The sequence below is a fragment of the Mixophyes fleayi genome, chromosome 6 (assembly GCF_038048845.1).
Source record: "Mixophyes fleayi isolate aMixFle1 chromosome 6, aMixFle1.hap1, whole genome shotgun sequence".
Lineage (NCBI taxonomy): Eukaryota > Metazoa > Chordata > Amphibia > Anura > Limnodynastidae > Mixophyes > Mixophyes fleayi.
In genome coordinates, this window is record NC_134407.1 from 28,528,048 (window position 1) to 28,555,683 (window position 27,636).

The 27,636-nt window shown below is 40.7% G+C and overlaps 1 protein-coding gene across 5 annotated transcripts in view; it reads left to right on the forward strand.

Annotated features, from left to right (window-relative positions):
- Positions 1-5,085: 5,085 nt before the first annotated feature.
- MYOF (myoferlin) overlaps positions 5,086-27,636 on the forward strand; it is a 128,861-nt gene continuing 106,310 nt past the window's right edge. For all 5 annotated transcript variants that reach the window (XM_075216129.1, XM_075216128.1, XM_075216131.1 and 2 more), the window contains exons 1-3: positions 5,086-5,312; positions 23,603-23,658; positions 26,326-26,417. In XM_075216129.1, coding sequence (XP_075072230.1) covers positions 5,225-5,312; positions 23,603-23,658; positions 26,326-26,417 — 236 coding nt within the window. In that variant the 5' untranslated portion in view covers positions 5,086-5,224. The remainder of the gene's footprint in view (positions 5,313-23,602; positions 23,659-26,325; positions 26,418-27,636) is intronic.

The following is a 27,636-nucleotide window of genomic DNA, read 5'->3' on the forward strand; positions in this document are numbered from 1 at the left end:
TTATTATCTTCGAATGATGATAGCTAAAACCCAACTTAATAAATACATATGGTTAGGTGGACAGATATCTACATTTACACATAATACACTACAGAGGAGGACAACCAGCCTATTCCTACAACATATATTTTCCTCTATAGCTGGCTGGATAACACAACATATTGTACTTGTGTGTTGAGCTTGAGCCTGCTCTATAATAAGACATTGATTGTGCGAAACACTCTCCAAAGTATCATTCCACTATACACAACTGAACCCCATACATTGCAATAAGTGATTCTGGTCTGTGTCCTTCTGTGTTTATGACAAACAATCCCCTGAAGATGATGCCTATGATTGTGGTGATGGTGTGAACCAAAATAATTAATTTAATTGCATTAAATTTAAAATACCTTTTTTCCTGGCTCCACTCACTCTGTAGAATTCCCTCCCTCATACAACAAGACTTTCTTCCAGCCTCCAAACCTTCAAGCTTTTCCTGAAAACGCATCATCTTCTTAACCTCCCAATGCTAATCTACCCAATTACCACCACTCTACACAGTAAAAACTGTAAATAGACATATTGGGCCTGATTCATCAAGGCACATATTGAGCGCAACGCGTGTCGGTTTTAAAACCCGCGTAAAGCGGCTCTGCACACTCCTGAATTCAACAAGGAACGGACCTGAAGATAAGTGTGCTGATGACTCTGGGTGCAGGTCTGCTGTGCTCGACTACACAAGACACGGCAGGATACGTCCAATACCTATGTGGGTTATAGAGTAGCAAAAGAAAGCACAGAAATATAGGCATTAATGATAAAACATTTATTAGGATGTTCTTAATGTCTACTTAAATTTTTTTTTAACAGTTGCTACTGATTGCAAACACACATTAGAGCATGTGTAGGAGACTGTCGCTAGCGATCAGGACTTAGACTAGCCCTGTAGTTGGACAAGAGATATGGCAAAATAACAAGTAACTTTGCGATGACCAGAGCTTCATTTCGGGCATGGCTGTGTGCGCTTGAGTCTGGTACGCTTTTACTGTAAATTGACTACGGGCAATCGCCCCTTCCCTGCCTGAAAACATGGGCTGCAGTAAGTGTCCTTTGCGTATGAAGATGGACGGACAGGGCTGCATTTACTGGCATACGGTCCGGGTCAGGGCATGCGCAGAGTGATTTTGCGTACGATACGCTCAAAATCGGCAGATAAGCACCTTGGTCCATTGTTTGTATCATTACTTAACTTGTAATAAAAATGTTTATGTAAGTGGAGGTATAGAAGTAGAAATAAAACAGTGTAATGTAACAATAAAGGTGGTTTGGTAAAACGATGCAGAAAACAATTAGTGAAAATGTGTATCTATTTACCTAATGCTAAATCAGTTGTTGAAAATATATCCCAGGTAGAAATCAAGGGTTAGGCCTGTGGACCCCAAACCTTTTCAGTTCAAGGCACCCTTAGGGTTTCCATAATTTTTTCAAGGCACCCCTAAGCCAAAATAATTACCAAGGAGTCCCCCACCTTGCTTACCACTGGCCCTGGCCGAGACACCCCTGTGAGATTGCGAGGCACCCCAGGGAGCCTAAGCGCACAGTTTGGGAACCACTGGGTTAGGCCATTAGGGGATAGTGTAACTCATAAATTCATTACTTCTCTTCTTTAGAGATCTAGGAGGGTTAAAAGCAAATCAATCTACTCTCCCAATTTTCCAGCAATTATTTTTACTTAGTTAATGCCCATGAATACGATGCCAATTCACCCACTTCCCCACTGTCTACATAGAAATGCAACTAAGCGGTTGACCTCAAATAATACACTAGATCCCTCTCTGTTTACATTAACGCCCTTAAACAACCACTATAGTAGTAGCTGCCAAGCTCAGTTTTTGATCTTGCCACATAGAATGGTCATGTATCAGTTCCTAGTGGCTGCTTCATAGCACAGAGGAGAGAAGGTTGTACTGAGCATCCCTCTACTATGTCACACTGTAGTTGTGGTAGTGACAGGATACTATGGTTCTACACCACCTGCTCACCAAAGATATTGGGTATATTCCCAGAGGTGAATGAAATGGACCATGGCCTCTGGTCTGTTCTCCGCCCATGGGTTATACTTTATTGTGGCTACTCTCCCACTGACGTGGTCAGAATATTTTACCCTATTAATCAGTTTTGTTTTAAAACTTGCACGAGAACAAGCAGCATGTCCCTTACCCTATATGTATGGATATACACATCAGATCTAGTACTCCCAAATTTTAGAGTAAACAGAAAAAATGTCTCCCCCAAATTCATTGGAATACTCTTATTCCGGGGTATGTTTAGCCCAATGGTACCCAAACTGTGCGCCATGGCGATCCCATAGGGGTGCTCCGGCCATGGCTGGTGGTAAGCAAGGTGGGGGACTACTTGGTAATAATTTTGGTTTAGGAGCGCCTTGAAAAAATTATGGAGACCCTAAGGGTGCCTTGAACTAAGAAAGTTTGGGATCCACTGGTTTAGCCTCTTGTCCAGGTCATAGTTGCACCTCTGAGTTTGAGTAGGGTTGGTCTTGTCACCCTAACACACACAGGGCTCCAGGCTACCACTTAAACCACTCTCCTTCCTGATTATAATTACCCACTGGGCTAATTAAATGTATAAAAAAAAACATCATGTCATCAGGTATTGGCATGCAGAGGGGAGTTAGTGATTGCTCTGCGCCCACATCCCGCATGATCATCTACCCACAAATATAAGAAGTTTCAAATGTGTGAAAAGAGTGGGAAATAACACGGAAGTGTCATCACATCATGGTCTGGGCTGTTCAGAAGATTTGCTGAATGGGATCTATGTTCAGCTGTTGGACCCAGTGATTTCAGCTGTCTGTCATCTGCCACCTGCCTCCTTAGGGGTAGCAGCTGCCCCTGAATATGGAGAACAAGTGTCTTGGCTCTGATGCCAGCAGCGGCAGGCTGATCAAGATAAACCCTGGCACACAGCTACTCCGAGTCGGCATATAACCACAAGAGTGCCCATGCGGTGTGAATGCCTTCTCTAGAACCAGAGCCGGAAGAGGTTCAGTAAAGATAAATAGTGAAGGACATTATGAATGACAGCAGATGACTGTTTAACATTTCTACTGTGACTGGTTCATGTTTCTTGTCTCCACCTTTCGCTTTCTGTCCTCATTCCAACCATACAACACCGCTGGTAGCTGTTCAGAAATGTCAGTCCCTAATGACTGCTTTAATGTTTTTGTGTCACGATCCTCTTAAGGATAATAATATCACATGAAAATATATTAGTCCCAAATGATGGGCGCAGAGTTAATGTGGTGCCACACGAGCAGTTTGAACCCCCAGCACTCTTCCAGGGCCTAATTAGTGCATTTCAGGCCACCCACATTTAAACCTCCGAGATACACCGTGGAAGGACCCGCCCGCTGAGTATACCTAGGGGAAAGATTACTTTGAGAAGGTGATGTTCAAAAGCAATGCATTTTGACAGAGTCATTCATATTTTACCATTTGGTTTAGTTTGTGAGCTGAAAAATGCTGACAAATTTTTAGTTGCTAGTTTCCAGCACAGTTTGTCAGGCGAAAAAACTTTAAGCAAATTTTCTAAAAAAAAGAAAAATCAACTTCATTTATTTTCAGCCAACTCAAAACTGTTATGTCACGTTCACTTCTCCTAGTTGGAAATAGGGCTAACTAACCTGTGGAGAACACACAGGGCTGAGCATTAGGCGTAAATCCAGATACAAGGTGTACTTTTGCACCTTGCCATAACTATGCTGCATTGCAGAGAGGCAAATTTAAAATGCGCTGAGTGATTTAGAGCAGGGGAGGGGGGGGGGGGGGGACACATCCTAGTTCAACTCCAAGGGGTAAATGTATCAAGCTGCGAGTTTCCAGCGGGTTTGAAAAGTGGAGATGTTACCTATAGCAACCAATCAGATTACAGTTATCATTTACTTAGTACATTCTACAAAATGACAGCTCAGGGGCGGATCTAGAAAATTGCTATACCCCGGGCGATTTAGGGGAGGGTGATTTAGGCCCCGCACCCTTTCTGACATCTAAGGCTGCCGGCGGCTGCACACTATGTGCAGGTCCGCTCGGCAGCTGTCAAACGGACCTGCACATAGTGTGCAGCCGTCGGCAGCAAGTCCCTGCTAGGGGGGGGGCGATTGCCCCGATCACCCCCCTGGATCCGCCACTGTGACAGCTAGAATCTGATTGGTTGGTATAGGCAACATCTCCACTTTTCAAACTCGTCTGAAACTCGCTGCTCGATACATTTACCCCTAAATCACAGAGTTAATTAAAGCTGCCCAGTATGAGTGTGCTTCATACAAAAGGTAGGCAATATTCTCCCTGCAGGCAAAAATAAAATTGCACGTTGCACCCCAACATGGTTTGTCCTGGTGCAAATTTACAAACTTTAGCTGGATTTGCTCCTATAATAAGGCCCACAGTGTTTATATGGATGGAACATGACTGCAAAAAAATATACCAGGTAGCGACCATATTCTATCCAGCATTCAATATGAACTTCTGCAAACGGCTCTACTGCACATTAAGGGCTTGCTGCTTTCAGAAAGCAGCTACAAATGTTAACAGCAAAAAAAAAGTTAATTTAAAATAAATGTATATAATCTTGTATTATCATCTATGGGTTTGTAAATAAGCAAATAAATTGGTAACTAAATAATATTATATAATTAGATCACCAATATCTAACTATTTTCTTATTATTAATACCTGCATGCTTTAAAAGAAATGCAGTTCTCTGTGCTGGGAACAAACAACAGTTTATAGAGTATACTATTAAATCAAGTTTTCTATAACACAATAATTAATTAACAACCTCACATTCTACTACATAGAAGAAGGAAACATCGGGAAACCAGTGTTAATTCGAATCAATAATGCAGACATTTGTATGAGTTATATAAAGTGCTTATTAGTGAAACCAGCATGTTCTGCACAGTTAGAGCCGACAGGCTAAGACCTGTAGTCCCCGCCCGTGAGCGCAGAGAGATCATTTTACAGGTATTCTGTTCAGCCTTAAGTGAGTAATCACCAACAGATCCACCCAACTTTCTTTAAAGTAACAATCCTTTTATGCAGCTGCTTCCAGTCTCCACTCCCATCACTGCTGCCTATAGCTGAGCTGGTCAGGAAGCTGCTGCAGCTGATGCCAGTAACCGCTTTATTCCATATACAGACATTCCTCCTAAAACTTTGCAACCATGTTGAAGGTCTATGTAGATTCAGCTTCTAACATTCCTAAGACCAAACTTGGGAAGCCGGACCCTATAGTTACACTCACCTTCAGAGGTAAGACTTTAATGAACTTTGTTTGTGATTTTTCCTCTGACATCTGTTTTAAGCTCTACATTCTGGAAACTCATCTGTAGCATTTGTTAGTAATTCATAGTATTTTAAGGTTTTGGTACTTTCTGTCTTATAACAATTGTTCCCCCTGCAACCCAAGGACAAAACTGTGAATGCAACTTTGTAACGTGTCTGTGCTTCCACTGAATACATTAATGCAGTGACTGCCCTTGTGTAGTTTTCAGTCTATTGTTTTTACTACTGTCCCGATTTATCTGTCCCACTGGCAGGCAACCTTTGCCTCTCCAGCTGTTGTAGAATCTCAAGTCTGTGCATCACCTGCCAGCCTCATGCTGGGACTTGTAGTTCCACAAGAGTTGAAAGAGCCAGTTTGCTGAAGCCTGATGCATTGATTAGCATATTGCTCCTTGTAGCATTGCAGAATGATTAATCTTGTACTTCTTGAGTGTAGTTATAAAGCCTACATATACATTTCATTAAAATGCCATATTGCCCATAGCAATACTATGCTATAGAAGCCTGTAAATTAAAATTGTATATATGTGTGTGTGTGTGTGTATATATATATATATATATATTTTTGCAAGCCTTTGCAGATGTCCTGTCCTTACTCTGCTAACAGGGAAAGGGTTGGTATTGTTTGGGCCTGGGGGCTAAACACAAAGTGGCCCATAGTTCAGCCACACACTCACATCTACAACAGTTTGCACACATAACAACATATGATGCTGTGAGAGCACCTTCCACAGTAGGAGAATTCTATTTCCCTTACTAAGGCATTGTGGGTAACTTTGCTTTATGGGTGATCATTTTGGGGCACAGATAAAAATAAGTAGGTTTTCTTTACACCAGTGTTTCTCAAACCCAGTCCTCTGGATCCCTAACAGTGCAAATTTTCCAGGTGACAAAAGAAATAATTATACCACCTGTGGATCTGTTACAAAGTGTCAGTCAGTAATGAATACACCTGTGCTAAAGCTAGGAGATCTAGAAAACATGCACTGTTAGGGGTCCTGAGGACCAGGTTTAAGAAACACTTCTGTACACCGACTATGTAGTAATTACATCTGCAACAGTCCCACCTTTGATTACCATCCATCAGTTGTGGAAGTAAGAGTGGCCCTGGGGACAATTACCCTGCTGTCCACTTCAGCAACCTTTAAAAAAGCTGTCTTATAATCATTCTCCATAAAATTACACTGATCACACTTATACATGGAAGGGGTAGGTTGGGGTAACCATGTTTTCTATGCTGTACATCGATTAACCAGCACGAAACCTATAAGCTCTTCACAAATGCTTACTAGGAATATCTTACTATCTAAGTGGCCAGGAAGCCCTTGTGGCTGCCTCTTGTGTCATACTGCTGCAGTGTTGTTAGGCGGTGCCACATTCCAATGAGCTGCTTAACCTTAATTATTGTCGTTAACCATAGTTTATGCCCTGGGGTGCTTTATAGCTAAAGCCACTCTTATGGATACCTTCTAGTGCCAACATTCCTCTGACAAACTGAGATTAAACAATGTTTTATTTCATGGCCATGATAATATAACAATAGTAATGTCCTCCACAATGATACGTCTTCCAAACATTTGGAACTTAGATTTCTGTAAGATTCCGTCTCTTCATCTTTGGAAGATTTCAGAAGAAAGCTGACCTATTGCACCGTTCTGCCACGTGACTAAGATTTATTTGCAATATAGTTCTTAAATATTAATCTCCTGGTGTCATGCTCCTCTGGAGATTAAGTTTACACCAAATAAAATATCCTCAGTGTTTGTATCGCTTCCAGACTGGCATTATCAGAATCCAGCAGGGGGTGGCCTCAGTCTAACATTGAGTAGACTAGTCATTATCTTCTTTCCTGGCTCACAATTTGTTTCCCTATCTCGTAACAATATTTATTGTAACACTGTACATGTATTAAACCTAGCTGATGGCTATAAAAGATTGATATATTATTTTATATTTTGTTAAATTATTATTTTCACCATAATGTTTTTCATATGAATAACACTGAGCATTTTTCCTTGGGACTGACCACTATATGGAATTGCAGCTTTCACCATTAACTAACACTGGTGCCATCATTGAATCCCAGGGGCGCACGCAGGGGGGGGGGGGGGGGGTTCTGGTTCTCCACAAACCCCTCCCCTCCGCGAAGATCGGGGGCTAAACAGTGCACCTACATAGCGGCACTGTACTGTACAGCAGCCACGGTGCTGTCAAAGAAGCGTCCGAGGTGGTGCTGTATTGTAGTACAATACAGCACCACCGCAGAGGCTTCTTTGACAGCGCCGCGGCTGCTGTACAATACAGTGCTGCCGAAATGGAGCGTGCGCAGCAGCTCTCTATTTATTTTTTTTCTGGGTGGGGGAACCTTAAAAATCCTGCGTGCACCCCTGGAATCCCATAGTGAAGATTTATTGCTGCTCTGTATAACATCCTCTAGAAATCTTCTTTCTTTTTCTGATGTTGAAATCCCACAGAGCTGTTCCAGATTTTGTATCTTGCATAATTGTCTGTTGAGTCACTTTTTTTTTTTTTTTTTTTTTTTACTTTTTTTTAACATGGCTGGTAATGGAAAAAACATGTCTAATATACTCAGCTGTGGTGAAACTTTTCACTTTTTCTTTGATATTGTACTTGTGCTGTAAAGGGCAGTTCAGTCCACCGCCGGGCTGCAACAAGGAGGTTGACATAAATACAGTGTTGGATGAAAGCACAGAGATATACGCTGAGGTTGGTAACAAGACTCTGGGTCTGACTGCCGCCTCCTGTGTTTTGTTAGCTGATGCAAAGCATGCTGCACAGGGAGGAGGGTTTTTCCACTATGGTTCAGATCAGCTGGCGTAAAATACTAGTCTATCCACAAGGCCTAAATTTATCCTCTTGCATTTACACACTATAAATATAGGTATATAATCTATATACCCCTGCCATTCTACCATAGTGTTGGGCACTGTTGGCACCTAGTATGTGTTGGGTGGTAGAACCTATAGAAGCAGCAGGGTACGTGGAGTCGCACTGCCCGCCGTAGAGCACCTGGTAAGCGGGACCGCTCGGTCCCTATATCACACTTCCTCCTGCACTCCACTTTGAATCTAGACACCTAATGGTAACCAAGCACTGATGCCCGGGTTATGCACAGAATTAATGGAGGGGAGAGGGGTAGAGGGAGGGCAGACTAATTAAGCACTGGTCATGCAGAATACTATTTTGTGGACTGCTGCTGTCCATGATGGGCCCTTTATAAGCCAGTCTGATGCAGTTTCAAAAGCGGCCAGTTTCATATGTATTGTTCCCCTATCTGTCATGATAAATCCTCTTTTTAGCAATTTGTAGGAACTGCTCTGTTTAAAAAAGGTTGACCCTTTGATGCTTATATTTGCATTAGAGACAATGTCTTGTAAATGTACTTAATTTTGTCTCAGTAGAAACAATACCGTAGCTTTTATTTTTATTTATGTATTATGTTACTAAGTTTATACTGTCTGCAATGTTGCTAAGTGTTTTTTTTTCTTTTGCTATGTCACTCACAACCAATCATTACACCAGGGCTGTGCTCATCTGCAGGTGGGCCTGTTCAGCCATACATTGTCTCTCATCATCTTTCCCTTTGTTCTCAGCACATTCACAAAGCGCCACAGATTCCGTCCGTTGTTCCAGCAAGTCGCGCTGTGACGTCTAGTCTAACAAAACCTTATTTCTGCCTGTAGTGGAGCTATTTGTGTGAGGTGGTTGAGTTCTATTGTGACAGGCATTTCATCTTGTAGGTTAAGATCTTTTAGCTTTTCAATGAGTAAAGTATGTGTTAAAATATCTGAAATACACATTGAAATTGTTTAAAGTGGGTGTGTCAGCCATTGTGAAGTCACACTTGTGTGTTTCAAATATCTTGTGAGGTGGTTTTTATCTGATTGTGTAATGGAACTAGCTTGCTTTTTGTTTATTTTTATTAAACTACAAGTATGTCTATTTAAGGAAGATGAACAAGGTTAACTAACCGAGCAAACATTTCTGGAATACATGATGTTTGGGTAGATACACTTCTAATAAAACAAGGTGACAGGCCCTAATTAAATGATTATTCTAAATTTTTAGTTGGATAATTTTAATAACTAATCCCTATTACTCTTGCATGGTGTTACCACACTTCCTGGACCCGCCATTCCCAAACCGCCATGTGCTTTATGGGTTGCTGGAGATATCCGGCTCCCACAAAGGAGGGCTTGCTTTAGAGACTGCTGCAAACCAAGCCCAATGTCTGCCCCAAATCCTGTTCCCATGATTACTCCGCTCCAGGCCAATCCCAGCGCAATAATGATTGGTGCTTGCAGGGCCGGATTAACCCTAAGGTCTAACTGGGCTGCAGCCCAGGGGCCTCGGGCATCCAGGGGGCCCTTGAAAGTGCTCATCGATTTATTGATCAGGGCGGGGGCGCCCCCGGCCCGATCAATACTACTGAGCCTGGCACCTGTAGTCCTTCCGCGGTGCTCAGCAATCTCCTTACTGAGGGGATCTCGTGAGACTGAGTCTCACTCTTACGAGATCTCCTCAGTAAGGAGCTTACCGCGGAAGGACTACAGTGACAGGAGGACAGAAATTGGAAAGCGCTTGGGGGGCGGTGGTGGGCGGCTCACAGAGGAGGCCTCATGGGGGAATGAAGACCCCCTTAGCCCTGGGGCCTCCATTCCCTTAATTCGTCCCTGGGTGCTTGGTACAGTAGCTGTAGCAATGACCTACTGGGGGTAGACGGGTTCAACATACCGGGCCCCGGACCTGCCTGTGGGCCATGGCCTTCCTGTGTAGTGGAAGGAGCCACTAACATGGCATGGTCACACCCCTTTTGGCAGCTATGGAAGGGGCTCAAAAATGTTGCTGTACTCAAAATTCTTCCTGGAGGCCCTGCATACAGATAAGTGTGTGAGGGTAGACACTAAACTTTTTCACCAACAGGTAGAATTATAATTTTAAGGGCCTTTGATATGGGTATAATGCTCATGTTTGAGCCATGGTGACTCAGCTAGTGGGATACAAAATACTGCTCTTAACAATGCTTTTTAAACTCTACCTGTGTGAATGGCCCTGGAGTTATCACACAGGAATAATAATAGAACTGCTGCATATATTAATTTCCATTCCTGCTCGGTATGTGATCATTCTGGCAGTATATCGTGTACCGACATCCCAGTATGCTTTGGGTTTGACAGCTTTGTAAGTCCTTGTAGATTTTCCAGAAAGGCGCCCATGCGTGTTAATATCATTAGTGGTCTCGATATAAGGGTTACAGTAGGTTTGCCACAGACGAGAGACCCGCCCTCCTGCTGCCTAGACAGAGGTAAATCATATGGGAGTTGATGTCCATGTCCAGACTTGACCTTTAAAAGGAGTTCATTTCAAAACTTTAGTCTTTGGAATGGTCGTTCCCTCAACTCTATGCTCGTATATAATTGGTGTTAATATTCGATATATGAATCGCTGCCATATATATTTCTACATTCAGTAGTTGTGAAAATGTTCTCCAAGTTTTACGACTATGTGACTACTACAAAACTGTTCTTTGTTATTTGCAAAGCACTACCCTCAGGTGTTCTGGCATCTGTACAATCTTCATTCCGATCCCAGAGTGTTCTCTCTTCCTACTTGTAGGGGAAACGTAGAGCTGAGAGAAATATGATAAAATCACAGTGGCGAATTTGGTTTCTCGTTGGCATTTGATGATGCTTTATCACATCAAACAGAAGAATATTGTATTGCTTAATTGAAACAATATTAACCATAAAGAGTTAATATTGTGTCAATCAGGTTGGCTTCTACTGATGTAGAAGCCAACCTGATTGGCACAATATTAACTCTTTATGGTTAATATTATTTCAATTAAGCAATACAATATTATGTTTTATGTGTCCAATTCTGTTCTTTTCAGAATTAATCTGGAAGGGGTCAAAGGTTAACATGGTTTGAACAGATATATTCTTAGTGCAGAGGGACAATCTTATTTACTGATAGGTTTAAAGAACAATGAGAGAGCTAAATAAAGTGAAGTGAGATTTGCGATCCCAACAATTATAACAATGTTGGTTTATGTGGTTTCTTTATCTCAAGGTAGAAGGTTTAATAGAAAAATCTTTACCATATTAGCTTACTGTAAATAAGAGTATAGATCTTCACATGGTCTAAAAGGTGCTGTTAGAATGTATAATAGCTTGTACTTGTCTGCACAATGACACACTTCTCTCTGCTTGAGAGGTGTCCACATCTGATGTGAATGCAATAAAGACTTCATACTTCAGAAGACTTTGAAAATACTTTTTGCTTTAATATATATATTTATGCGCTTGTTGCACAATCGGTTCTTTATCAAGCTGCGGTCACCATAGTTTGAACGGCTGTGCAAATAGAGGGCGGTAATTTCTATTACGTCTGTCTGTCTGTATGTATTACCCAGTATTGTCTTGTTAATGTTTAATTGTAAAGTGCTACGGAATTTGCTGGCACTATATAAATAAATGATGATGATAGTGACCTATAAAGTTCTGAAATACCTAATGGACCATCTGCATTGACCACAGGGGGAGGGGACTGAGGGGAGCTCTGCATCGCCTTCTTACGCCATAGCATCTGCACCCCCTTACAATGGCGTGAGGATGACTGGTCACACAAGTTTACCTGGTATTTTAGTGAACAAATATATTGTGATCTCTGAAAATCATGTTGGGTTACTATAATTGTGATGCCACAATGTCAGCTACCATAGATTCACACTTTGGGTTTGAACATACTGGTAATGCAGAGTTGGACTTTAATCCACTTTGCGTAGTGTAATTTGCACTGCATGTGCTCCCAAAGAGAACGCGCACACATAAACACCAATGCAGAGTTGCCCACAACTGACCTCTTTATCAATGGAGAGGGGGGAACAGGGAGAGCAGGGGCTTGTAAATGCGGCTCGAGTACATCTGCAGATACGTCTGCCGATAGACTCTTGGCCTAGGCTGGTAGTGGAAAAATCGGGAAGACAAACCGCGTACGGTACGGTCCCTCTGAAAAGCCACTATAAGCACTATGCTATGACCGACTTAGCTGGTGACACTTCAACAGAAAAACCTGAAGCATGGGGTTCCCTCATCATAATGTCAACTAGCTCTAGCCTGTAGATCATAGGTCTGCATTTCCTAGTGGAATTGGACCTACAAAAAAAAAATGCCCCTCAAGCTAGAAGAAAACTGCCCCATGCAAATAGCACTAGGGCTCTACTCTTAGAGTGGTGAGTGTGTACAATAAAGTCTAATTAGTTAAATCAGTATTTTTTGTTGGTGCACTACAGGTCCAGCAAGCCCTGACATGCCTGAAGTGTTTGGGTATGCTAGCTATAGTAGAACTACAAGGGCCAGCATACCCACTAGTGTGTGTGTAAAAAAAAAAAAAAAAAACCTTTTTACATTAGTATTTCCTCATCGCTGCCTTTCCAGCAGGTTACATGAAGAAATTACGTCATTTCTATTGGCCGGGGAGAAAATTATGCACTTAAAGTGAAAATAGCGGACCCTACGCCTGTATAATGTAATCCAGACGTAGGGTCCACTATTGCTGTTTATAGTGCAGACTTCCCGAGTCAGACCTAGGAATTACCTCCCCAAAAGACGCGGGTCTAATTCCCGGGTCAGCCGACCTGGGAATTGGATCTGGAGTCATTCATACCACAGTCTCGCTGGGTTGCCGGGGCAAGGCTGCACAATGAAAGGGGTATTAATGGCTCACTATACTCAGTACTATCTACTGCCAAGCAGAGCCATAGCTAGGGCTTTGTGAAAGGGCAACCACCCAGGGCGCAGAGCTGAAAAGAGGTGCAGTGGAAAGTATAGAACAAAGGGAATCTGATACAGATAGACTTAGTAAATCGCAATAAAATTCCATAAATAAAAACTGAGGCAGAATTCACCCTTGCTATACCAGCCCCAGGATAGACCAGCTGGGCCAGTCCCGTCATAACAGGGAAACCCATGTTTGTGGATTTCCTGCTAGTCTGGGATAGGACCCAGTATTATCTAGCCTGAGGCTACTATGTCCGAGGAACTCCAAAGTTGTTTCCTCCATGTTATGTTACAAACTATGAAGACTGTATGGTGCTGTGGCTGATTGGCTTTCAGTTTGTTTATTTTCGTAGTCTCTCCCGCTGGGGACATGGCCGCATCATGATGGGGCACGCCTACCACTTATGAGACGTTGGGGCACTTGGGAGTCATGATGTAGCGCACACTGGAAACCCCATTGGAATGGATGTGCCATTGAAATGAATGAAAAGTTGCAAAATTTTAACAAAATGACTGTAGAATTCTTTTTATTTAAATTTAATCCAAATGGCCAACAATTTGTTTGATTTAGGGTCCAAAAACCTGCTATTTACTAGATTAGAGAGTTTGCATAATAAATGTGAATTTATTGTCCAAATTGTGATACATTTTTAAACTGAACAAAACAACAAATCTTTACTACATTTTCCCTGATAAACCTTAGTGTCTGCAAACACGGGCAGCTTACTACCCAGACCTTTTACAATGTTACTACTAAATACAATGAAAAGCCACAGTTTTGGATTCCTGAAGCAACATAAAAATAACTGTAGCCCGATCTGAATATGTGTGTGCTTCAACTCCACAAGTTTGGGTGTTGGCTTAGCTAACAACCTGTTTTATATCCTATGGGCATACAGAATTGACAACGCTACATCCACCTTTAGACTAAAATCAGTGCATGTTTCATTTTATATGTATATAGTATGCCTATTAAACCTCTATTGTTACTTTCATCTTCGTAGACTTATTGATCCCTTGCAGATAAGTGGCAAAAGGTTATTTAAATAGCAGCATGGTGTGAGTGTGCTTTTGATTAATTGTACATGGTTAATGATACAGTAATTTAGGTAAAGAATATTTAACTATTTCCTAAATTATTATATATATATATTTACTATAAGTGTCTTTTAAAGAGATAAATACAGAAAAAAATTGTTTACTTCATAAACAATGGAGTTTTTTTTAATGAAAATTGATGCACAGGTGGCTGTGTAGAGGAGGTGTAACCCACAACAACCTTGGATATCATTTCATTTTACAGCTGTACTGGAAAAACAGTGACTAGAATATTGATTAGTTACTATGGGTTACAATACATTTTTCCTGTGCATGAGTCTTTATAAGCGTGTACCAATATGTTTTGTAACTTGCCTTGCTGAGTATAGCAGTGGATATTTAATGTTTGAGGGGTGATTGGTAGACAAGCATGGTATATAGTAATTCCAATATATATTAATACCAATATGCACATTGACAACATTCAATACAGCTATACCCCAAAGTGATAGTCCATGTCCTTATGGCCTCTGAAAATGGATACTGTAGGGCTTTTTTTTTTTTTTTTTTTTTTTTTTTTGCGGTCATAGAACTTACCAGAACGGAGTTCCAGCACCTTTTTTCGACGTATTTTCCAAGTTTTAAAAGTAACTTTTGAATATTTGATGTTTGGACCACGTGGACTTGAATCGCCCTGTCGAGTGTAGCAGGTCGGTCGCACAATCATTAAAACGGTGCATGCGGGCTGCTTGTGTGTTGAGTCCGATGCATATGTTCTTTGTCCGTGCTGGTTGTGATGGCGCTGCTCTGCTTGTGGCGCTGCTCAGCTTGTGATTGGCCGTGTGGTCGCCCGCTGAGTGCTTACTGCAGGCGGCGACCCTTATGTTTCGTTATACAACTGACGTGTGTGTACAGTCATCGACTATGTGATGTGAGTTCCAGCACCTTTTTTCTTGCAAAAAAAGCACTGCTGTTGGGAATAAGGGGACTCTATGAAAACTTTAAGTCCCTCTATCATGACAACAGGCTTCAAAGACAAGATGTCCATCTATGATTTATGGGGAACTGTTAGGTGTTGGTGTATTACAGAATTAGAAAAGATAAATTGTGCGCCATCCGTTTTTATCTGCAATCACTTTTTATTGAAAGTCACTAAAAGCTGCACTACCACCTACAGTAACATTTTTACTAAAGAGTTCCTCCTCCTAGCTGGATTTCTGGGGGCTTCTATTGCAACCCTGGATGAAAATTAGTGGGAGGGGTGAATGTGTGGGTAGGACCAACTAGAAGCCCTAATCTCTTCATTGTGACTTCTGATTGGTTCTCCTGTTTACTCCGCCCCATCACATATCTGGATGATTCCTGGGAAAACACAATGGTGTATGCCGTACCTGCTTGTTGGTAAGGGATACTTACTAACCCTAAAAGGAGGTGTAGTGCATAGCAGAGTTTAAAGGAAATGTGGTAGGATCTATCTTCTCCTGACTCCTGCTACCTGGTCAGGAGAAGACACCTACCCATCCAACCCTCATAGAAGCAGGCTCACCACAGCAATATAAGGGGGAAATCAATAGTTTTATTAGTCTAACAGTTGTCAAAGCCATGTCATGAGCTTAACTGTATTTAGGTAAATAAATAATTTTGATTCTATACGTAGTGTAACCGCAAAATAATTGAGAACTAAAAAAAAATAAACCGTCATTTCTGTTTATTTTTGAGTATGTGGTGTACACAGAGGAATAGAAAATAAATTATTTGTTCCTCTATTCAATTCCCAACGTTCATGTTATAAAACATTACTTTGTGAGTGTCCAAAATAGAGATTGCGTTATTTTATTTATCAAACTTGATTACTTCATCTTTTGGCTTTCTTCTTCTTTCTGTTACTGTAACCAGAGACCAGCATCTAAATCCTCTTCTCTTTTTATTTGAATTACTTTTTGATTGGAGGGGTGAAATTTGTATTTTCTCAAAATTTGCAGATGACCGCATCCGTCTCCACAAAAAAGTTCCCCTTGCTCTCTTTCTTAAGATGTCAGCCTCTCGGCACAAACTGGATGCCAAATCTGCTTTCGTCTCTTTCTGTCAGAATGTTTGATGCCTTCTACGCTTTCTCGTGCTGTCACTTTCCTGTCAAACTCCTCGCCAACCAACTGCATACTTGCCAACTCTCCTGGAATGTCGCGAGAGTATCAGACTCCCGTGAGAGTGTGGCAATCTCCTGGATCTGCCCACTTCCTAGTGAAGTGGTCAGAATTAGGTCCAAAACGCCGAGTTTCACTGGGAATCGCTGCGTTTTTTCAGGTACTACAGTACCTCAAGTGCAGATTTGAGGTGAGCAGAAATCTGTGATGTTAAATTGCCACAAAATGTCTTTGCGACCGTTTCGGAGGCACTCTGCGGCTAGCTGAATTGCCCCCTAAAAAATAAGTTCCCAATGCCCACAAACTATTGGAAGCGCAAAGAGATAGTTTGCACTATATATTTTTTTTTTTTTTAATTATGATTACCTGGAAAAAAGAGGAACAAATCACTTCTTCAAGAGAGAAGATTACATCACTTTAAATAACTTATTCTACATTTAGTGGACACCATCTTTTCCACAGTATCACTTTGTTTAGGGTGTGGTGCACTTACTGATTGACATTTTTATATTTAAGATAGACATATCTCCATAAGCGTTATTGTACACCTATGATCTCTGTTGTTGGGACGATTCGCTCCAGCTCCCTCCAGACTTGCAAATCTTTCTTCCAAACTCTGATAAGGTATGGTCCTATCAGGCAAGACTGAGCATCAGAGCCGTAACTAGGGCTGTACGAGAGGGCAACCACCCAGGGTGCAGCACTGAAGAGGGAGGGGGGGTGCAGTTTACAAATATTTTAGGTCAATTTTTGGTAAAATTGAGATCAAGGAGGCGCCAGTTTTCCTTCTCGCCCCAGGCGCTAAAACTTTAAGCTATGGCACTGCTGGACATGTAAAATCTTCAGTGGATAGGAGGTGTATAGTTAATGTGAAGAGCAGTTAGTAATTAGAGGAGGGTAATGTCCAGGTGAACAATCCCTTTAAATATCTAGTGATCAGACCAGTACTACGAAAGGTTTCCCATTCTGGGTTCTAGTCCTATTACAGCATCCATGTTTGCTCTGACCAGCCAAATTACCCATAATCCCCTTCTTTTTTTTTTTTTTTGGAAGTTCTATCTGCTATTACTTGTTTCTGACATAAGGGAATTGGTCTGTGGGAAATACTTGTGTTCCCATAATTCCAACAACGGATAATGAGGAATCTGTAAAATGTGTTCAGTCTTGCCAACCTCTGTGTGACATACTGCGGTAAATAAAATAAAATCATCCCTGAGAGTCTACTGATATATTAAAGCGTCCCTTGACATGCCAAGAAGAGTACAGTAGCTTGCCATGGGTTGTTTATTCAAATTGAAAAATAAAAAAAAACTGCATCTAATGTCATTTGATGGTTGAGAACACGTGTAATCTTACACAGTCTGGACTTTTGATGCTAGAGTGAGTGTGGCCTACTGGACAAGGTTGGGTTGGGGCGTGTGGGCTAACTTCTAGTTTTGAGGTATGCAATAAGTACTTTAGGCAACCACTGTGCATGAGCTAGAATGCGAGGAAAGGAGAGATGTTTTGAATGACTGTGTATAATTATACATCTTTCAAGGTTAATGCCATCTATTGGTTGAACAGAGAGCTAACACTGATAAATGTGTACTTTATTATGCTTTTACTTATTTATTGAAATATTGTTTATATGCAAGAGATGATCTCTGTAGTGCTACCTATGGCATGTGTTCCTTCATACCTCTCGGAGCACTTTAGACACATTGGCGTTTAAAAGTCACTAAACAGAAAATGAGAATAATGCACCTGTTTTACGAGTGGTATTAACTGTACTTTCAGCGCCAAGCATGTCTGTGCACCACCTCCTCCTCCTCATTCAGCTGTCAATGTCCCTCCTTCCCGAACTTTCCATTAAGGGGAACAGGGAGATCAATAGATAGGGTATAGCCGCCCCTTGAGCTTGTGTCAAACAGTCTTACCGGCAAGAGAAGAATGAAGTTTGGTTGGACCCATTGCAGACACCATCAGATTCATTAGGCAGAGTTTTTTTTTTGTGTTTTTTTTATCTCCACTCCACTAATTTTCAGATCTTAACCAGAGCAAATTAACACATGGCATTAAAATATTACGGCATTCACAAATGTGCTATCTGCCAGACAGTCAATAATCCTTTTTCACCCATAGGCAAAATGAGGGGGGGGGGGGGGGGGCTGTTCATAGTGCCTGGAAACCCCCCTCCAAGCCTGGGGCACTGTATAATTGAGGTGGCTGGACCCTGTCCCCGCTTCACATGGCTCAGCTTGAAAAGAGAGCTGCGTGCACCTAACAGTAGTGCACACAGCATTACCCCTGTATATAATGGGGATAGGGAGAGTTGGAGAGCAGCCAAGCGCTCTCTAAAATTATAGCCCCCATATTAGGAAAACAGCCCATTGTTCAACAGGTGTCAGGTAAAACTATTAAATCTGCTGATTTTCACACCAATTGCCAAACACAGCATAACTTTCCCTACTCCCACCTATACAACTGACACTAATGCACCCTCACCAAGGCTGGTGCAAAATTTCAAACTAATCCAAGACACACCAAATACCTACTTCCCAGACCCTTGCACACTTCACTTTTGTTTACAAAAAAAAAAGATAGGCCTTACCTCCACTGCTGTCCAGGGGTAAACACAGGATTTCTAGGGGGAAAGTATCCAAGTGTTCGATATGGGAGCAACTTTTGAGAATGACCCATCACACTGCCCCCCCAAAGTTGCGTCTTTCATTTCAGCTGTGCTCTTTTCCAATTAGATTGCAAGCTCTTTTAAGAGCAGGGCCCTCCCTACCCTTCATTTTAATGTCTGCATTAATTTGCCTACCATTTGTCTGTTTTATGCATGTCTTGTTTTCCCTACTATCCAGTGCTGCGGAGCACTGAGGCACCTAACAAATCAATAATAATGAAAATAATGAGCGCTGGTACTCAGCAGCACACTGATGTCCATCAGTCTGTCTGCAATTTTATCCCGTAGTTAACACTCTAGACTCTAGGCACATTTGTTGGTTGTCACCTTATTGTATCCCATTTAACTTTTTAGATTGTCAGCTCTTTTGTGTAGGATTGTTGTAATATTTCTGCATAATGTACATGTTACATTTGCAAAGTGTATGTTATATAGACTGCTAACTGCTGTACGAAAATCTATAACATTCATAACTAGGCTAGAAATGGTTAAGTAAACCAACCCTGGTGAAATGGTTAATTTTAAACTTTTGCAAGCCCATGGTATGCTGGGAATCTAGGTTGTCCTGGCTAGTTGTATATATTTATATAGATATGGTGCTGACACTGCATTATCTTCTCCTATGAGATCACATAGGGCTGTATATTCTCAAATGGTATTCACTAAAGCCAATTATTTATATCCCTTCCCTGACCTAAGAGTTGTTTCTTCTCTCCTGTGTTTATTCATTGGACAATTGAGTTGTTTCCCTCCCAAGTGTAAACAGTGTCTGCTAACCGCACTGGAACTCTCACCGGTCTAGAGCAACAATACCTTAATTTGCTAATATTTGTTCTATTGCATTAGAACCAGGGAATGAAAATCTGCCAACACTGAGAAAAAGGCGCAACTATTTTTAGTTGCATATAAATGGTGTGTGTGCAATTTCAAATATATGTTTTGAATTTAGTGTTTTAATAGAAGCATACTAAGGATCGTAGTGGAGAGCGCTGATATTATCTAGGAGCTGTTAGACGAAGCTGAACGAAATGCATATTTATGGTGTGTGCAGATCCTGAAGATCTGCATAACAAACATGTCCTAGCTTGGACTGCTTAATATATCACTGCTTGGAAAAGTAAACGGAGAAACTCTGTTTAGGGTTAGGGGTTATTATCCTTTTATAAAGCGCCAATATATTACACAGCGCTGTACATTTGGGGGGGGGATTCTGGTACAAGTAACATACACTGACATGAAACCGGTTGTAAGCACATGTTAACTTCTATAACATCATACTTGCCAACTCAACTCTGAATGTCCGGGAGACTCCCGAAATTCGGGTTGGTCTCACGGACTCCCAGGAGAGCTGGTAAATCTCCCGCATCCCGTAATTGCGGGGCTAAGATGACGCGAATGGCGTCATTTTGGCCCCTCCCCCGCGACAAACGGCATATTTGTCATGAGGGGTGGGGCCAAAATGACGCGCTTGGTCGCGCCCTGCCCCTCACGCCCTCTAGACACACCCCTCTCTCGGATACACTTGCCAGATGTTGGCAAGTATGTATAACATGTGGCCTCCAGTGAAGGCTACCACCAGCAATACTCTACACTGGTCCGTGGGCTTTGTTAAACGTTTCCGCCGGGTCTAGGACTTTTCACCTAATAATAAATAGACCCCAGGAATCTATTCTCTACTGCAGGCAGGGCAAGCTGCAGCTCTTCAGGTATTGTGAAACTACAAGTCCCAGCATGCCCTGTCAGGTATCGTCTGGCTATCTACTGGCAAAGCATGCTGGGGCTTGTAGTTCCACAACACCTGTAGAGTCTGAGATTAGCCATGCGTGCTCTACTGCTCTGGTCTTCTCAGCGGTATGGGAGTTGGGTTCTTAAAATCCTCAATGGATTATTAATGTAACCCTGTCCAGTTTTTCCCGTGCACGACTTTAAACATTTTCAGTGATCAGGCTAATTTGATGCAATTGTGTTTTCCATCCGTTTGTATATGTGGCACTTACTCATCTCCATTGTAAATCTGTTGAAAAGAAGCCTTTATCTACGAAACTGTATGCAACCAAATATGATATTACATTTTGTAGACAATAACATGGAACATTAATATATATCTTTACAACAGTGCGTGCCTGTTTCCTACTCGGAGAACCTCCAAAAATAAAACGGCAATTACAGTGAGTCACGTCTGCCAGATTCCACAGGGACGTCCTTTTCTGCAGCGCTGACATTAGTGTGTATTACGTTTTGAACTAGTTCCTGCTTTTGAAGTGTTAATTTTATGTATTTATAGCTTTAAGAACAAACCACTTTTTTTTTTTTTTTTTTTTTTCCATTTGTATTTTGGACGTAATTTTCCCTCTTGGCTGCACACAGAGCAAAAGGTTGTCAGTGCTTCCTTAATAGCTTGGAGGCTCCATGCGATGGTTTCGTTTTTATAGAGCAAAGGGTAGTACAGGATTGTCCAATTAGATGTTTTGAGACCACATGTTATCGCCCTTGGTTTTTCAGCTGTGTTGGGGTTTGTGTGTGTGTGGTTTTTTTTTTTTATTTTATTTTTTCTTCATTTGAATTCCGGGGAGGGGGCTTGCACCCCTTACAGTTCACACATACACAAGCAGCTTTTTATCTAGCATCCGTTATATAATGGTGCATACATTTTATTACATGTTATGGGTTTTATGCATTTGATTTCCTAAAATCCTAGCATTCTTTCTGTGTGAAATCCTTGTAATCCTAAATAGATTATTAAAAAGTCCTTTTATTAGAACCCCATCTCCGCGATGAGCATTGTTGTCTACACTCCCGGAATGTCCAGGAGATTCCTGAATGTCTAGTAGCTCTCCCGGGAGCAGTGCAACCTTCCCCATACTGCCCACTTTAATGAAGTGGGTGTGCACGTGACTTAATAACATGATTCACAGCGAAACGTGTCATGTTGGCCACACTGGTTTCTGCCGTGACTTGCCCCATTAATAACTTGCCCATAAATCCGTTGTTTACAGAGCAGCAAAACATGTAAACTATGACTATTAAACTCATATTTTCAGTGTTCTTTTTATACGACTCCCTTGTGGCCGTGGCTCATAGAGGAACTGCTACTTTCTTAGGCTTGGTGACTTTTAGACGCATGACTGGTTATTAATGCTAGGTAGTCGTCCTAACAATGCTGAGATTATAGCATGAGGGTGACTTGTTTAGAAAAAAAGGAACAGAGGTTAAACTTGTCAATGGTTCCACCCATGTATTTCCTGTGCTTGTCAGTGATTCATGCTCTAATACAATCACAGCTTGTATGTCTGGTTAGTCAGAATACGTAGCACAAATGTTGAAGTTTATTTTCCAAACAATGGGCATTAATAAATGGAAGTGTTTCAATAACTGTTTGTATATGCATTGTGCCATAGGATAGTGTGGGATAGTGCACTCACTTAGACATCTGTCACATGACTTATTTTTAAAGTTCTTACAGATGTACTTTATAACTGTGGTTGAGGGAAAAACTGCTTGGATTGGAAAATTGCCTTTAAATCAGCCTGTTGCATTATTATTTACAATATTTTCCATTAAAGTTGACCTGTCGCCATATAGTAGAGGCATCCATTTTATGGGGGCTAAATCAATAATCTGGTGAATGCAGCCTCATTGATGTTACTAGTGAACTGGTTCAGCCACCCAATTGCCATCTGCACTGTGTGCAGGGGACTGGTACACTTTACTTAAAGGAAACTGCCAGATATACTTATGGAAGCCCATCCCCTCTCGTCACTCCTGTGAACACCACCACTGTCCGGAAACTTGCCCCTGTTGCCTCCTCAATCAGTGAAGAGGCTTCAGTCCGAGTATTGAGATGTACTTGATTGGACAGGCTGCAGTATGGTGCTGCCAATCAAGTGCATCCCAACACTTGCGTTCTCAGGACTGCGTCCTGGGAAAATTCTCCAGGCTTAAAGGCCTGGATACAACAGAATGAAGAGCGTCTGACAAACTGCTTGTGCTCCACGATATAGGTCCCACTGTTCCGCTAGGTGGGGAGCTGCGTGGTCTTTAGTTGTATAATGTCTTGCATACGTTTTGATTTATATTTTTACAGCATCCTTTTCTCACATTAAATATATTTACTATGCATTTACCATTTTACCTTTTGTCATTATTTGTTAATTGATTTTATTATTATTATTATTATTATTATTTATTTTTTATCTTTAAATCTATTCCTTTTCCAAGTAATTTGATTACCTACTGACTAACTACCCAGCAATGATTTGATAAGTCTGGACAGCCATGCTTAATTATACTGTGCTTCATGTATTTATGGCTTTATGCACCAAGCAGATATGTAAATCTGTTGAAGGCCATGTATAAACGTACTTCAAATAACTTAAATATCGCTGGTTGTACAATTTTCCATTTTTAAACACATCATTTCCCGGACAAGCTGTTTAAAATCGGGCCTGTGTAAATAGTCGCATTGTTCTAAGTGTTTGTTCCATCTGCCTGAGCAATGTGGAGTGCAAGGGACCACTTCCTGGAGGTCAAGCTGCGTTAAAACATTATACAGTCTCAAAGCAAACCCTTTAAATACATTTTTATTTTATTTTTATTTCACAGGGGAAAAAAAGAAAACCAAATCTATAGACAACGAACTCAATCCAGTATGGAAAGAGGTAATTGTTTCTGTAAACTTATAAGCAATAATTCTAAGTTGTGTAATTTGATTTTAACAATTTTGGCTGATTTTCTGAGAGCCGAAATTTGTCTACAACAGTAGAAATAATAACAAGTAACCTATTGGTAACCATTGGCATCAATTGTTGTCCTTGCATCATACATGTTTGCATTGGTCCTATAATAATGGTAACTGTCAGTCATAAGCAAGGCAGCACGGAGGTACGCATCTCTGCCTCACGGTGCTGGGGCCATTGACTTGATTTCATCTAGGGCACTACCTATGAGAAGTTTGTATGTTATCCCCTTGTTTGTGTAGGTTTTCTCCCACAGTCCAAAAAACATACTGGTAGATTAATTAGCTGCTGACAAATAGGGACCCTAGTGTATGTACGAATTATTAAAAATATTCTCTGTAAAGTGGAGTTTAAGATAGTGGTACTATGTAAATAAAGGATACTAAATAAAATAATAAGCTAGTGCGACGCTTTTGGATTATTACGGAAAGAAGCAAATTAACTTGGAACACCAAATGTACCACACTCACTTTTTCAATTTATATAAAATGCCTACAATATTTTATTAAATACAGTTTGAGATAATACAACATTGCTAGAAGGCCTATGAATAAAAAAAATGCACAATGGGCTTGATTGATTAAGGAAAGTAAAGCAAAACAAAGGAGTAACCGTTGCAGTGAAAAGAAAGGTAAATTTAAAATGTGGAGTAAGATTAGATTTATAGTTGGGATACAGAAAGTCCTAGACCTAAATTAACTTTTAAATATCGGTGTTAAAATAAAGCTATCAAGAATTTGTGTACTACATGAAAAAACAACCAGTATTTTTCTTACATGCAATGCAATAAACTAATTTGCACCCCTTGCACTGTAACTTGGTTTATCCAAGGTGCAAAGTTACTTTCTTCTTTTTTGCTTTACTTTCCTTAACAAATCAGGCCCAATGTTTTTTTAAATCAGCTGTAACTTCTTGGTTATGTGCAAAGAAAGAACACATTAAATTCCCCCTACACCCTACCAATAGACTACACAAGGAAATGCCTCACATTTAAAAAAACAAAACATTAAAAAAAAATGCTGAGGTTTTTTTTTTTTTTTTAATGAATAAAACGCATAATAAAATAACCAGAAAAAAATATGCCTTTCAGTACTGCTTTTGATGGTAAAACTTAAACACCCTTTCACACACAGGCTTCCGTATTTGTACAAAAATGTTCTGTTTATTTGTATCTTGTATGCAAATTGGATGAACCAAATAGATGGTTTTTGTTCTCTTTATAAATCCAGTCAAACCCCCATTTCACACACCCATTATCTTACACTTTCCTGGAATCAACTTGTCTCTAATAAGTTATCTATGTGCCAATAAGGTACTGTGCAAATATTTAAACTCTAACCACAGAACATTTGAAAAATAAGCGCCATTTTACCAGTAGCCAGGCCCCTGATTTGTGAACCTACCTTACTCTTTCTTCAGTGGATAGTAGCTGTAGCAGAAGAGGAGGATTCATGTCACTCATTATCCTGAACATGGGGTCTCCAACAACAATATGCACAAAAGCCTATGCCGATTGGCTATTGGTGTTCAAGAGAAGGGAGGTAGCCTGGTATTCCTACTAATCTGGAACAGCCACTGCTGCAATCAATAGGAATGTTAATGGCCATCCCTTTCTGGATGCCCGACAGCCAATTGTTGTCTTGATTACCTGTTGTAAATCAGAGAGAGGAATTCAGTATTTCCACCAATCACAGCGCTGGCTGCTTTTCTGTCTTTTTTCTAAAGGATTTCTAAAAAATGTTAATGATTATAAATGACAAACCATCTTATCCATTCAGGTACACGTGTTTTTGGTGTGTGTGCTGTTTTTTGTTTTACATTATCATTTGCATATGTGAGTATAAGTAATTTTATCCATTTGTAAACAATACCATATTTAAACAACTTGAGGTACTGCTCTACTGTAGGGCATTATAATAGCTGACCTAAGTACCAAAATAATATATAATAAATCCATGGAGAGCATGCAATACTTTAAGGCCTTATAGCTACTGTCATTTGGTTGGCGTTAAGTGTAGACAAAAATTACAGGCAAAACTGCATGTTGAATGTAGCATTATTAATTGCCAATATATGTTCATTCAGGTTACTTGATCTAGTCTATGCTTTCCCAACGCATTCACTTGCAGTAGACATTGGTGAAATCAGCCGACCGCATTTAGATAACCTCAGCGCTCCTGTTACAAGTGGGTAAAATGCTTCCAGTGTATTAGGTAGATGTGTTGTACTAGCACTTATAACAGTAGTACAGTACATGACAATGATGGCAGCTTGATTGAGACCTAACAGTTGCCATGATGCATGGAAGGCAATTGATTATTTTTTTTTTTTTTATTTTTTTTTTTTAGGTTTCCTTAGATATGTGTTTAGTGTGTGTGTGTGTGTGTGTGTGTGTGTGTGGTAAGTTTTGATACGGGAACTCTTTAGTTTGGAACTTTGCACCATGACAAAACTAATTAGATTTGAGGTCTCATGACAGGGGCTGGAGAATGAGACTTGTGTGAATCTCTCTCTCTCTCAGTGCTATGATATTTAAATAGTTGTGGTTTACATACTGCTACTTATAGTCTCTCTCCCTTTCTTTTTCAGCTTCTTGAGTTTGATCTGAAGGGATTACCCCTCGACTTCTCTTCATCGCTGGAGGTTGTGGTAAAAGACTTTGAAACGATTGGAAAAGACAAGTAGGTTATCGATCTCTACATATATTCTACTACTTATTTCTCTCTGCAGTTAAGGCTTTTAGTAAACCTAGTTTGCATTTGTACCTGATTGTTTATTTGGGATTTGTTTGTCTGTTATTGCAATGGAACCTGACAGTTTCTGTGCTTTGCTTCTGACAATGTTCTTTAAATTTGTTAGTTGCCTATAGGCGAAACAGAGTTTCTGGGAATATTTCCTTTTGGTTGCTGACCTTGTCAATCATGTATTGCATGTCCCTTGCTCCTTAGCACTTCCAGTTGTAGGTTACTACCAGAGGTTACCATGTTGTTGTTGTTGTTTTGTATTGGAGAATTTTTTTATTTCTGGTATCGTTGAGGCTCAGAAAAAATTGATTGTACACTGCTTTAGATGGCAGCCCTGATTGTTAAGATGCGCTCTTCAAGGACGTGAGGGGTTGGTGCATTTCCTCAGTGCCCAAACAAAGGGGATTGCACCTTTTTTATAAGTGGAATGATGGAAATATTCCCAGATCATCTGCTTCTTTGTTGGACAACAGACGCCAACATAAAAATATTGCAAAAAATGTTGTGTACCTAATATTGGGTACTTAGGGGGCTATTTATCACTATAAATCACCTGATGAATCTCCATTACCATGCCATAAGCAAGATAAAAATGACAATGCCTGTTGCAGACCAGATCAGTCTTCTGGAAATTCAAATCACTGGGAGAGAGAAAGATCTGGGAATATAAACATACAACAATATTTGACACACCAAGAACAAGCCATTTGTGCCATTTTGTGATGCTTAGAAAATTAACTGGTATTTTTTCTTGCATGCTTTTACTGACATGGCACTAAACTTTGCTTTGCCCCTTAAAGTGCAAACACTAGTTTCATTGTGTTACTGAAACCTCATACATCGAGGAAATTTGCTTTTTTTTTCTACTGATAACATGTCTTTGTTGACCAAGGAACAGGTTCAAACTTTAAAAACCAAGAGCTACTGTGGCCCTGACCAAACACTATCAAATAAATCTTTGTTTTTGTGACAGGATGGTCCGCCTATGCCTCCCTGTCTGTTGTGCTTGCTGGGGAACGGCTAGGCTTACATTCCCTTGCCACCGTTCCTTTTTCTTTATTCCAAACGCAGTAGGAGGAGCCTGCTGCCACCACTAAGCTCCTTAGCCAGCAGCTAGTACCAGTTTCTTCTGGGTAACTTCCTGTGCTAGTGTACC